Source organism: Fringilla coelebs, assembly GCF_963513975.1.
Source record: "Fringilla coelebs genome assembly, chromosome: 3".
Lineage (NCBI taxonomy): Eukaryota > Metazoa > Chordata > Aves > Passeriformes > Fringillidae > Fringilla > Fringilla coelebs.
The window spans coordinates 100816676-100829259 of NC_140030.1; the positions used below are offsets into that span (position 1 = coordinate 100816676).

The 12584-nt window shown below is 45.9% G+C and overlaps 2 protein-coding genes across 5 annotated transcripts; both read left to right on the forward strand.

Annotated features, from left to right (window-relative positions):
* The first annotated feature begins 80 nt into the window (after window positions 1-80).
* GEMIN6 (gem nuclear organelle associated protein 6) lies at window positions 81-5109 on the forward strand. 3 transcript variants are annotated; one of them, XM_084203304.1, is made up of 4 exons: window positions 81-281; window positions 883-1048; window positions 2425-2570; window positions 4400-5109. In XM_084203304.1, exons 2-4 carry the CDS (start codon window positions 1007-1009, stop codon window positions 4773-4775), a joined length of 564 nt encoding a protein of 187 aa, XP_084059430.1. In that variant the 5' UTR covers window positions 81-281; window positions 883-1006; the 3' UTR covers window positions 4776-5109. The 3 variants fall into 3 exon arrangements, with proteins under 3 accessions (XP_084059430.1, XP_084059432.1, XP_084059431.1); XM_084203306.1 differs by lacking the exon at window positions 81-281 and having other exon boundaries at window positions 1047-1155; XM_084203305.1 differs by lacking the exons at window positions 81-281; window positions 883-1048 and adding an exon at window positions 1364-1766.
* Window positions 5110-6223: 1114 nt separating this feature from the next.
* LOC311151401 (serine/arginine-rich splicing factor 7-like) lies at window positions 6224-11855 on the forward strand. Of its 2 annotated transcripts, XM_084201797.1 has the most exons (9): window positions 6224-6300; window positions 6650-6830; window positions 6955-7131; window positions 8093-8167; window positions 8287-8388; window positions 8874-8927; window positions 10162-10206; window positions 10839-10874; window positions 11553-11855. In XM_084201797.1, the coding sequence occupies exons 1-9, from the start codon at window positions 6279-6281 to the stop codon at window positions 11575-11577; spliced, it is 717 nt and encodes a 238-aa protein (XP_084057923.1). In that variant the 5' UTR covers window positions 6224-6278; the 3' UTR covers window positions 11578-11855. The 2 variants fall into 2 exon arrangements, with proteins under 2 accessions (XP_084057923.1, XP_084057924.1); XM_084201798.1 differs by lacking the exon at window positions 10162-10206 and having other exon boundaries at window positions 11553-11849.
* The last annotated feature ends 729 nt before the right edge of the window (window positions 11856-12584 follow it).

Consider the following 12584-nt stretch of genomic DNA (forward strand, 5'->3'; position numbering starts at 1 on the left):
CTGCCCCCTAGCCTGCTCCCCCGCCTCCCCCGCGCCGCGTGGAGGCGCGCATGCGCGAGGGGCGGGCTTCTGAATGGGACTTGGGGCCTGAAATTGGAATTGGAGCAGTGAGTAGGAGAGCCTTTTTTTGAGAAAGCGGAGTCCTCGTCCTGCTGCTGGCGCTGCAGGTGATCATCTGCCCAATGGAAGTAAAGCCAGCGGGGCCTTTCTGTCCTGGCATCTCTGGGGTGGGAGCAGTCCTTGGACGCATCCAGTATTGGAGGTGATATCCCCATCAGCTGGTGCGTAGCCGCCTCTGGAGTGCAGGCCAGTGCTTGTTCTTAGAGTGAAAACTATTAGATTTGCTCTCCCTGCTTTCTAATAAACGAGCTGTGACTGAAAGAAAGCAGTAGCTGAATGCAGTGGCGCAAGCCATTTTTACGCAATTCCTGTAGTACTGGAGAGGCTGAATTGAGACTGCCGAAAAGAAAGGAGAAAAAAAAAAAAAAAGGAAATAGCTCATTTAAGCCTCCAAAATACGACTGTCTCATTTTATACCCTTTATATTTTTTGTGTTAGCACTCACAAAACCATTGCATGCTCGCGTTCACAAATCCCTAACAAGTTCCCGAATCGATGACTAGCAGTTTGTTTGGTTCATCCACAGGAAGCACTGCATGAGTGCTGCTGAAATTGAGCAGGTGTGGGGTGGGGGTGGGTGTTGGAATCAAGCTTCCCACCTTCACGGCGGTATTGCAAAGGTTGCTGAAGGCAATCCAACAACCAGGGAGCAAAAATACCTTATTTTTATGTAGCAGATGCACAGAGGGTGCATCTCCCCATATTAACACGCACAGACGAGGCACGGCCTGGCATGTGCAAGCTGCAATCTCACTGCGCCAGCAGGAGCATCCCAGGAGCAAATCCAGCTCCAGAGGGGCAGAAGGCAGCGGCGTTGAACTGCCACACGCCCCCCGACTCCTTGTTTGGCGACCCGGCCTGATGCGTGCGAACCTGTGTGTCATGTATGTGCCCCCCCGCAGCTGAAAACTCCGCACGGGAGCATTTGGTGCGTAACCCGGGCCGGGGGAAGGCGCTCGGCGGCGGCGTCAGGAAGCGGCGGTGCCGCCCGGGGCAGCTCCCAGGAGCCTTCGGCGGGAACGGGAACTGGGGCCGGTGAGCGGGAAAGCGGGATGGGGACGGGGACCGGGGCTCCTGCCCCTGCCCAGCTGGGCTGTGCAGGCTCTTCCTGCCGGGAAGGCATTCCCGGGGAACAAAGCGCTCTCCGGTCCTTTGTGCTCCCCGAACCCCGCTGCGCCCATCGCTCTGCGGCCCCGCTCGGGGCGGGGGATAGTGCTGGGCTGGGAATGCTGGCCGCGGGGGAAAGAGTGAAACAGCACTTGCTGGTGCTCCGGCGCAGGGCATGAGGAAAGGGTAGCATAGCGCTTATCCAAAGCGGTGGAAGGGCTCGGGCACCAGTGATGCGCCAGTGCACAAAACAAAGGCGCTGAACTTTTACCTCCAAGGTTTTGTAACAAAGCAGAGCAATAGATGGAGTGTTGGATGTAACTGGAAAGCTTAAGGTTACCAGAACAGTGGGGTTTGAGGCTTTGCTGTGAGCCTTTAAAAACAAGCGGACTCCATTGGGAATTACTGAAGTGCAGCTTTATGCAAACCACTTGTGTGAATGTCTTTTTTTTTTTTTTTTAAGGCAAATTCTGCTAAAGACAAATCTTTACATGGAGGCACACCCTGTCCTGACGTGAAGAGTGTGAAAAATGCATATTGTATGATTGGCTTTTCGCAAATATTAAAATGAATATGTGTTATGTTAGAAAGTTATGCTGTATTAATTTTCTTAAGTAGTGTGTTAAATATAGTTTTAGGTCATAGCATTAGGTTAAAATAGAAACTATGCTATGTAGGATGCTTTTTTTTCTAAAGAAAGGAGTTGTAGTGAGATAGCAGCCACAGGACACCTAAATATTTCAGAGAAAGAGAATTTATTGCCCCATTATCAAAGAAATGAACTTCTTCCTGCCTCTCTCAGCCATGAGACACCGTTAGGATTAAGAGGAAGAAGTTGAGGAGGACCAGACAGAATCCTTTGTTTGAACGGAATTTATGCATCATGTATGAAGAGTAGGAATATGCAACAGGCTATTGTTTTTAAGGGTTAATCCTCTGTTAATGTGTGTTCTTTTTCGGGCTTATGCTGCCCAGAAAAAGGTACCCGGACATCTGTAACTCTTTGTTTCTATTGTCGGATATTGTCCTAATCCAAATTGTCCATTTTTTTTTATTACTCTAATTATATTGCTATTTTTATAACCATTTTATTACTATGAAGCTTTTAAAATTTTAAAAACAAGTGATTGCCGTTTTTCACAAAGAGCAAACCAAAAAGATTGATTGCATCTGCTGACTGATCTGGTTGTTTTCTAGGTCTTGGATGTAGGAAATATGAATGACTGGCAGAGAAAAAGCCCTCTAGACTGGGAAACCTATGTGAACAAATTGGTGAAAGTTGTTGCAGTTGAGAAACATGAGTATGAAGGATGGGTTTTAACAGTTGACCCAGTTTCTGCCACGTAAGTACCAAAGCTTTTATGAAAAGTAAGATTTTTAGGAGGAGAAAAGATTCCAAGGCTGAATAAACTTATTTGGAGCAAAAATGGCATGTTATCTTGTTAAGTTGCAGTTTCTGCTGATGGCTGCAGCCTCCTTATCTTCTGGTTTGTACTTCCTGTGCACCTCATCTCTGGCTGAGCATGGGAAACTAAAAAGTCCTTGATTTAGAATAAGCACTGCTTAGCAACAACCAAAATACCAGTATGCTAGGAATGTTATTCTGACTGTAAATTCAAAACTCAGCACTGTGCCAGCTTCTAGGAGAATTGCTAAAAAATCAGCTCTCTACCAGCTGAATGCATGTGTTCAAGGTGAAAGTTCAGAGCTTGCAGCCAAGGCTTCAGCAAACCCAGCTACTCATGCTAAGTAAAGCTAAGTGAACAGCATATTAAATCACACAGTATTACAATTCCAAGTGACTTACTCTAATTTAAAACTTACATATTAACTTACATATTACTATTACCTCTCAACAATCTTTAACAATGTGTTAAGGGTTGCTTTTGGTAATATACCAAACCCTGCTTTGGAGTGCTGGAGTGTTTTCAGTGCTTCAGGTGTTGAAATCCTTAGCCTTTGTCCAGAGTTCTTGCAACGATGCCTGGCTTTCCACTCCAGCCAGATACCCAGGAAGGTGTCAAGGCTTCTTTGGAGAGCAAGCAGGGAAAATCAGGGCACTGGACAGAAAGTGGTGCCACACATCTCTGGTATCCCAAGTGAGTAACTTGAAAGTGAGTTTGAAAGGCAAAATGCACCAGGGAATGGGCAGAAATTTGTCTCCTTGCTGCCAGAGCTCTTTCATACCTTATTGGATGTGAGCTTGTCCCACATAAACAAACACAGGCTGGAGGCTGAAAATGAAAACATTCAGCTTCTGATGTGTTCAGAAGAATTGGTTGTTGTTTCAGCTCTGAAGTAGCTCCAATGATCTCCTGAAGTTTCCTATTATTTTGGTAAGGAAGGTGCATGCAACTGTGAGTGATTCTGGTGATGGTCCAGGCCCAAATCAAGGCATATCTCACTGGACACATACCCCCAGAAAAGGCATTACTTTCACTAATGGTGGCAATAATAGACTAGTGAAGTGCTGGGATCAAGTTCTGGAAATTTGCTTCCCACAAGAGGAAGAAAATGGTTTCTAATGCTCTTTGTTGATATATGAGGGAGAGATCCTAGAAATATAACCAGCTGCCTTCCTATTTGCATTTTAGGACTTCTGGGATGCAAGTGCCCTTGGGAAAATACCAGGCTTCTACAATGTGAGCCTGAGCTTTCTGTTGTGTGTTCTGTTGTATTTTCATTTCATAAACTGGCAACAGTCATTTAAAAAAATATATTCTTTTGGCAATGATCAATAAATATGATCTTTCATTAAAAGGTTCTGGTGTTGTCAGCTGCCTTCAGCATTCAAATGCTGTATGTATGAAGGTATCACTATTTCTGAATGTTGAAATGTTTTAGGTTCTTCAGCAGTGTTGGGAAAGATACACAAAAATATTTAGTTTTCCAGACTTGACTTTATTTTTTTGAAGCAAAGTGTACATTAATATTTTGCTTGATAGTGTCTAGAGTAGTTTCAAATTCAAGACCAGCAATTCCCTGCAGAGCCCCACATTTTTAGTATTTTAAGGGTACAGCAGCATGCTTTTCAAAGGATGCTGGGTGCTGAGTATTGCCTAAATACCTGGGTTAGGCTGACGCTAATGAGCTTTTATCTCCAAAACCGTGGAGGCTGCTTCTCAGTCTTCAGTTAAGAACAGAAACTTACACAATCTTCTTTCCTTGACAGCATTGTCCTCGCAACATTCCCAGAGAACGAGAAAGGATCCGTATCATTCGTCATGGGCCACGCTGTCCAAGAGGTGGAGATCCTGCAGGAAGGTGACAGTGACATGAAGCAGCGCCTCGCTCACATCCTAGCGCCCGAGGAAAGCCAAGCCTACAGCGCGGAGGAGCTGGAGAAGAGGAAGAACGCCTTGAAGACTTGGCTGGAGACAAACCACATCCCTGTGGGCGAGCAGGGGGAGCAGGGCAGGACGCTGAGCGTGGCGGGGGTGCTGAGCATCGAGCCGCCATATGGCCCCGAGCAGTGCAGCAGCACCAACGAGATCATCCTGGCGCGCGTGCAAGGCCTGCTGCAGGGCTACCTGCACCAGCAGCGCTGAGCGAGGGCTGCTCCTGGCGGCCCTCGGAGCTCTCCTGGTTTAGGAACCATCCCGGATTAGGAGCTCTCCTGGGTGTCAGTAGTCACTATTTGCAGAAATGCTGCGTTTTGGGTGCTTTTGTCTTGATTTTTTTGTACGTAAAGGAAGGAATAAAGAAGAATAAACTCAAAGCACAAGCATTTTTTCATGTGCTTTTTTTATTAGAAGCAAACTGTTGGATAATGCTGATGTATTAAACTGATTTGTCAGTTTAACTTGTCAGTTTAGAGTTTTTGTAATAGTATTGTAAAAGATGATATATAATACATTTAAACTGTTTTCCCTTGAAAACTAGTTTAATTATCTTGTGCTGAAGGCATGTTTATTTGAACTGCTTACCAAATTAAAAAAATGTTCAGAAAGTTTTTTTATTCTGTTTTCATGGCTGGTTGGTTGGTTGTTTTTCCCATTACTGTTCTCCTAGTTTAGAACATAAACTACAATGTATGTCTGAGTTTGTAAAATTATTAGGAAAGGTTAGCAGGCAAGTCGCAGGTTTTAAAATCCTTATCTATCTATATTTGTTATTTTAGAGCAGCAGTGCTTGGAAAACCAGTCTTCTGTAAAAGGAAAATGTGTTGCAATTCAGTAAGTTTCTTTTTTTTTAGTGCTCTGTTTCAAGTTTATGCCAACACATGATGCAGGAATCATTATGTGATTATTCCTGAGATTATGAATGCACTGAGGAACATTTAGAGCCCTCATTTATCTCGGTGTATTTGTTCTGCCTTATTAGGAGATAAGCACATTGGTATGCTCAAATGCAGCCGGGAAGTCTGCTTAACCCTTGTTCCTAAAAGGCTCTCCTCATTTGTGCTGGGATTTGCCTAAAATGACTTTTCATCTGTCAGGTTTGTGTTGATTTTTTTCTTAAAGAATGTGTGCTGCACATGCATTACTGTGTGTGTGTCTCCCTGGAAAGGTTGGGAGATGCCAACACACAACAGCTCCAGCTGCATGTCATATGGGGGGATAAACCAGGGCCTGAGCTCCCTAGGTTGGTTGGGATGGACCCGAGGTGTGAGCTATCACAAGAGATTTGGAGCAACTTGGGGATGCCTCGTTCCAAGCAAGGCACCACTCCTGGCCATGGAATAAGGACCATGGCGTCAGCTCCTTCACGCTCAGCACAGGCAGAAGCCATGATGGGTCACGCATGAGGGGTGCAAAACTCAACAAGTGGCTCCCGACTGGTCTGTCCCCTCAGAGCCGGACAGGAGCTCTCACTGGGGGCTACCGAGGGCGAGTGTGTGCCCCGGAGGAGTGGGGGCGGCTCGTGCCCCCTCACGTCCCCTCAGGCCCGCTGGGCCGCCATGGCCGCCGCGCGAGACCCGCCTCTCGCGAGGTCCGCGCGCGCCGAGGCGCGGGCCCGCCCCGCCCCGCCCCCCGCGCGGCGCGCAGGCGCAGCGGCAGTTCCTCTATATAAGGGTCGCGCCTGCCCGGGCTCGCGCTGTCATCGGGAGGATGTCGCGATACGGGCGATACGGTGGGGACGGCGGCGAGCCTGGGGCGTCTCAGAATCGCGTCGGGGCTTCCACTGTGGGCAGGGGGGCGAGGGGGAAGGTGGCGGGAGCGGTGGCGTCCGTGCCGCTCCGGCGGTGGGAGAATGTGATCGTTCCCTCAGGAGGCTGCTCAGAAGCACTGCGGCGAAGGGCCGGGACACGCCGGGGGCGGCCGCCGCGGCCGCGGGGTCTGTGGAGAGCGGCCGCGGCCCGGCGGGAGCGCTCTAAGATGGACGCGGTGTCAAAGATGGCGGCGGGGAGGGAGCGGGGGAGGGGCGGCCGCGTGCCCGGCGCCGCGCGCGGCACTGACATGGCGGCCGCTTGTCCCCGCAGAGACCAAGGTGTACGTGGGGAATCTGGGCACGGGCGCTGGCAAAGGCGAGCTGGAGAGAGCATTCAGCTACTATGGACCGCTGAGAACTGTGTGGATCGCCAGGAACCCGCCGGGGTTCGCCTTCGTGGAGTTCGAAGATCCCCGGGATGCTGAAGATGCTGTGCTTGGCCTCGATGGGAAGTACGTGCATGTCTGGAACTTCTTTGAGGGCCACAGCCCTGGATTTCCCTACGCCACACCAATCAGGGATTTGAGCGCATAAGAGGAAAATATTTCTTCCGTTAATAGCTGCTGTGTTTTGCAGGATAATATGCGGCTCCAGGGTCAGAGTGGAAGTATCCACAGGGATGCCGCGCCGCTCCCGCTACGACCGGCCCCCAGCCCGGCGCCCCTTCGACCCCAACGACAGATGCTACGAGTGTGGTGAGAAAGGCCACTATGCCTATGACTGTCACCGCTATAGCCGGCGAAGGAGGAGCAGGTACGTGCGGGGCTGGGGTGGCCTCGTTGCTTCGCCAGCTCGCTTTTGTATAGTTCTCGTTAGCAAAGAACACAATGTTACACCAGTTTTCTTTAAACTCTAACTGTCGTAAGTCAACAGGTGTATATCACAATTTTTTTTTTTTGCTAATACATATAAAATGTTACTATTTTAATAATCAACCTGGTCAAAACCTTTCAGGTTTCTTCGTTTGAGTCAGTCGCCTTGATTCAGAATGTCACGAGCCTTAAGATTTCATGCTGAGGCGCCTTGCAAATCCGACACTTAAGATCCTCCTAGACCTTGAGGTGATCAGCATAAGAGGCCAGATCCCCTCGAGCCATCTACACGTAGCTTCACCTTATTCTTTAAGGGCAGAAAATTTGAGACGGTGACCGCCGTAACAGTAAATTTGGCTTTCAATTGGGGCCCCCCTCCGGTTTAGAAAGAGGAACACCAGATTGACCACATTCCCACCTAGAAAAATCTTCTTGCGTCAATCAAGCCTCACCCTGGCTCATTGGGCTGTCAGTTTGATCGTCGTTAGATTGAAGAGAACACCTACCTAGATGCAGCGCTCGCCTATAGATACTTCTAGATCGTCTAGATCTGCTAGACCTTGGGCCAAAGAGGGTCGACCTGCAAACTTGCAAGGTTTATTTTAAATACGCATTACAGTGTTTTCTATTCTAATGTAATTCTGCAATGTAATTCAGCTTTTAACATTTTTCTAGGTAGTAAAAATGCTCAAGACAAGTAGGCCCAGACATTTTTCCAACTGACAGATGCTAGTGGTGTGTTTTTGTTGTTTTGTTTGGTTTGGTTTTTGGTTTTTCTATTTTGTTTTATTTTTAAATCTTCTTTTTAGTTGTCTGAAAAAAGTTTTGACTTCAGCAGGGCCTCACATGTGTGGGTTGCTGCAGCTGTCTGCTGATACCTGTTTTTTCTAACCTAAACCCAGGTCCCGGTCCAGATCCCGCTCGAGGTCCCGAGGAAGAAGGTATTCCCGGTCACGCAGCCGCAGCCGTGGTAGGAGGTAGGGCTCTGCTTTTTGTGTTTTCATTCCACTGCCTTCCTCTGTGGGCTCCTCCCTTTTCTGTATTTGTTGCAAAAAGTACTTTGCAGTGATGAGTTGGTTTCTGCTTTGTTTTGTAGATCCAGGTCAGCTTCCTACCGCAGGTCCCGGTCGATGTCTCCTCGTAGATACAGATCATTCTCGCCCCGCAGGTCCCGCTCTGGTTCTCTGAGACGCTCAAGGTATGTGGTTGCTGTGGCATTGTTGAAAGGCACATAATGTGGAGCTGAAATACAATGTATCTATATATATATTTATAGCATTTATTATGTAATCAATAAGTTTGTTTTGCAGTCCATATGTTGGTAGGATCCTTTGTGGTGCATAAGAGCTACTTTGAATACTTTGTTTAAAAAGAAAGTGTATAATTTTGGGACTGCTGTTTCAGAGATGTTTTTCTTTTTAACACTGTACCAGAGTTACAGCCTTTGTGGTTAAGGTTTCCAAATTCAACTTCGAATGTACAGGGTGTAATTGCTTAGTCTGGTAGGAGGTGGGATTCATTTTACTTGCATGGCAGTACTGACCAAAGGCGCTACAGCCTTCTAATAATAAAAATTACTTCTGCCAAGCCAACAGATCAGTCTTCTGGGACATTTACAATAACTGGTTTCTGTCTCGCCTGTATGAAGCGTGTGCTAGTAGAGCTTCCATTGATTTTTTCCAGATCTAGGTCCAGGTCACGCTCCAGGTCCAGGTCTGTTGTATGGCCTCGAAGCAGGTAAGACACTTGTTTTGATTCAAACCAGTAATGGTTTTGGTGTTTGGTTTCTTTCTTTTTTTTTTCTTTTTCTTTTTTTTCTTTTTTTTTTCTTCCCTGGGGGAATTTGTCTGGAAGCACTTAGAAGGCTGTCCAGCAGAGTAATATTTGCACTTAATGATTTATGCCTTTTCACAGACAAAAGTAGTGTACAATTTAAAGTTTGTGGAGAGAATTAAAAAAGAAAAGTTAATTTTTATGTATGTAGTAAATTGAGGATGGTTTTGTGTGCTGCCTTCTACTTGGCAGTGAAGAGATGCTCATGCTGCTGAGTACCAGTTCTGGGTGGTTGTGAGCATTCCCATCTTCAGTAACTGTGACCCAGTAGGAAGTTACTTGTTAGGAGGGAAATGGGCCAGACAGGATAGAGACCAGGAAGGTTTCAAAGCAGTGGCACATAACATTTTGTTTAGCACATGCCAGCAGTGTCCTTGTAGTATTTCTGTGAGTTAGTAGGTGAGGTAAAGGTGAATTTTGATTATCCCTCAAAAACAGAAATAGAGTACAAGTATTTTGCTTTTTGAGCTAAGCATGTTGAATGGAGCATTCTGATGTCGAGTGATAGCTTGAATTCTGTCACTCTAGGAAGACATTTTTTAAGTAACAACAAATATTTGAGTTGATAAAGTAACATAATAAATGTGGGAGGAAATTTTCACTGTTCAAGTAGATTATAATTCCTGAGATAAACTGGGAATAGTTTACTCATTAGTAGCCAGATATTGGTGCAAAATCTGTATTATGCTTGAATAAATTGGCATTGGTAACTTGAGCTGAAGAATGGACCAGCTCTTCAGCACACACACTTACTTGTGGCTGATTCCAGGCTCTTAATGTGCTATTAAAATACTTTATGAGATGGTACTTGAAACTATTCTTCCCTTTCTAGAAGGGATACCTGCAGGTAGGAAGGAAGTGTGGGAGTCTGGTCTGGTGTTTTGTGGAGCTGGCAGCTGAAGCTTTGCTGGGGAGCTTCCTGTGCTTGCACTCCTGCCTTCTCATGAGTGGGGTGTCTGCAGTAAGATCTGAAGGATTCCCTTGGAAGGTCCTGGGGAAGGCCTGCAGCACCAGAGCTGTCCCTCTGTGGTTGGTGCTGCTGCGTGGGGTGAATTTGCTGTTGCTGGTGTAGCTAACTCTCCATGTGTTTGCATGCCCACTGGCTGCTTTGCTGAGCTTTATTTTTCTCCTGTTGTAGGTCTGAGTCTCATGGTAGATCTAAATCTGGCTTACCTGCTAAAAGGTGAGCGTTCAAATACAAGTACCACTCAGTTGGTTTTTGTTTTGGTTGGTGGGGTTTTTTGTGGGGCTCTTTGGTTTTTTCCCTCATGATTCAAAATCTCTGTTTGGACTGGTATTTCAGTTGCAGGGTTGATTTTTTTTACTTTTCATAACTGGTTTCAAAAACATTTTTCATACATTACAGGGTTTTTTTGAACAGCTGATTTTTTTTTTTGTGGGGTAGTAGGCAATTCTTCCAGGATTTTGCATGCAGATGTTATACACTCATTACTACAAAAATACTTTTGACAGGATTTGGGGCATGTTTTCTCCTATCTTTGTTTTTAAGTGTCTATAGTTCTCCCTCTCCCTAACTCTGCTCGATTCACTGCTCCTGCTTTGCAGGGTTACTGTGATTTACAGCAGCTTTGAAGCTGTGTGTTGCTCTTTTCCTGAGGGCTCCGGCTTCCTGCATTTTTTCTTCTCACCTGCAGCTTCTTGCTTAAAGTACCTGGGTACACTTGATACCAGCAGTGTCAATGCATTTAACAACATCAGATTGTTCTGGTTTTAAATGGTCAGAAGTGGTTACTGAGAGCACCCAGGTGTACCAACCACACTGACTGGTTTGTTTGTTTGTTTGTTTTTAAACAGCCGCTCAAAGTCCAGATCACCATCTCCAAAGAGAAGGTAGGAATGTCTTAAAACTGGAGTCTGTCCTATGGCTCAAGTAGCACTTGAGCTGGAGCAGTTCCTAGAGAAATTAACTTGGGCAAGGATAAAAGCTCAGGATTTTTACTTGCCTAAATCCGAACTATGAGAAGATGAATTGTTTATGGGCATTTCCTGCTGCTGGTAGTCAGAATGTCATGATATACAGCTAAGGAATAAGAATAGCTGCTGCTAAGGAAACCTTTAATGAAATGTTTCTGAGGAATTTAGAATTCCTCACTAGGGAACAAGTGAGTAATGTAAGGTGTGGAGCAAGCCAATGAAGTGGTGTAGGATTAAATTCCTGCTGGTGACTCCTGCAGCCTCAGGAGTTGCACTTTTGGCTTTGGGCTTTTATCCTCGCCCATTAATGTGCTCCACGAAAGAAGTTGTTTTCCTGTGTTACCAGAGAGAAGTATGTGCTGGAATTGAGATTTCTGAGCAGGCTTGGTGTCTCAGCTCTCTTAATTAGTCTTCAGCTTTCAAGCTTAAAGCAGTTTTAAAGTGTAAAATACAACATTTCTTTTATTATTTGAGAACTGTAAATGAAAACGGGGCAGAAGTCCAGAGGAAACCTGGGGGTAGCATGCACAGTTTCTGTTGGTTTTGCTGTAGGAGTTGTTCTTAATGGTTTCTTGTCTTTTTTTTTTTTTTCAGTCACTCACCATCAGGAAGCCCTTGAAGGAATGAAAGTCCTAAAAGAATGGGTTCAAATTTAAGAAGTTTAGTAAAAGAATTATTTTGTTTACATTATAAGGGATTTTGTGATGTAAGGGCTTAGTCCTAGAAGGCTGTTTCTATTGACTAGCAATTGGCATGAATCTCTATCTTCTAAAAGTCTTGTTAGCAGACTAATACAAAACTCTTCTGTTGTGTTTGTGTTCTGTGATCTGAAAATGTTGGGCTTTTTTTTTTTATTGGTGCATTGAAATAAACTGCATTTCTAACTAAGGAATCAGTTGTGATAACCCTGCTGTTCACAGTTGGGATGGGGAAGCAGGCAGTGTGCCCCTGGGGTAAAAAACGGGGCAGGTTGGGCCAGGCATCATGTGTGCCTTCTGCATCCCTATGCAGCACCAGCTAGAGGGAAAAGCTACCAGTCTGTTGTGTGTATACTGTATGTCTATGTCTGTATTTTAGGAAGTTCAAGGGGTTTTGTGGCGATCACAGGTCCCAAGCATAACCTGCAGGTTGTGTTCAAGTAGCAGGATCTGTGGGGAATTGAGAGCTTAAGTTCCTGGTGTCTGCCTGGTTCCATCCTGGCAGTGAAGCGTACCCAGGGAAGGGCCTTGCTGCTGTGCTGATCTGTGGTTGCTTTGGGTTGCTAGACTGACCCTATCTCACCACAGATAGGTTAGTGAATTAATAGAATAGTTCAGGATTTTTGCCAATTTGCTTTATCTTTGCAGCTGATAATGGCTGTTACCAGAATAGCAAGGAAATTTTGGAGTAACTGGTAATTTTAGGAATAGTAGGAAGGACAGCATGCTGTTTTCCTGGAGTGGCTGAACACCTGCCTGCCCAGGGAAGTGGGGAATAAATTCTTTTGCTTTTGTTTTATTAAACTGTATCTCAGTGTGTGAATTTCCCACATCCCATGCTTCTCCCTCCTCCCAGTGCCTGGTCATGGAAGTGGGATGGAGGAGGAGGGAGTGGAGCCAGCTGGGGCTAATTCATCCTGGGAGAGCT

Excerpts from the sequence above, each read along its gene's own strand:
- GEMIN6 (XM_084203304.1), top strand. The coding sequence starts at position 1,007 with ATGTGCCCCCCCGCAGCTGAAAACTCCGCACGGGAGCATTTG. Across the intron at positions 1,049-2,424 it reads ACTCCGCACGGGAGCATTTG|GTCTTGGATGTAGGAAATAT; the intron begins GTGCGTAACCCG and ends GTTGTTTTCTAG. Across the intron at positions 2,571-4,399 it reads GTTGACCCAGTTTCTGCCAC|CATTGTCCTCGCAACATTCC; the intron begins GTAAGTACCAAA and ends TTTCCTTGACAG.
- LOC311151401 (XM_084201797.1), top strand. The coding sequence starts at position 6,279 with ATGTCGCGATACGGGCGATACG. Across the intron at positions 8,928-10,161 it reads GTTGTATGGCCTCGAAGCAG|GTCTGAGTCTCATGGTAGAT; the intron begins GTAAGACACTTG and ends CTCCTGTTGTAG. Across the intron at positions 10,875-11,552 it reads TCACCATCTCCAAAGAGAAG|TCACTCACCATCAGGAAGCC; the intron begins GTAGGAATGTCT and ends TTTTTTTTTCAG.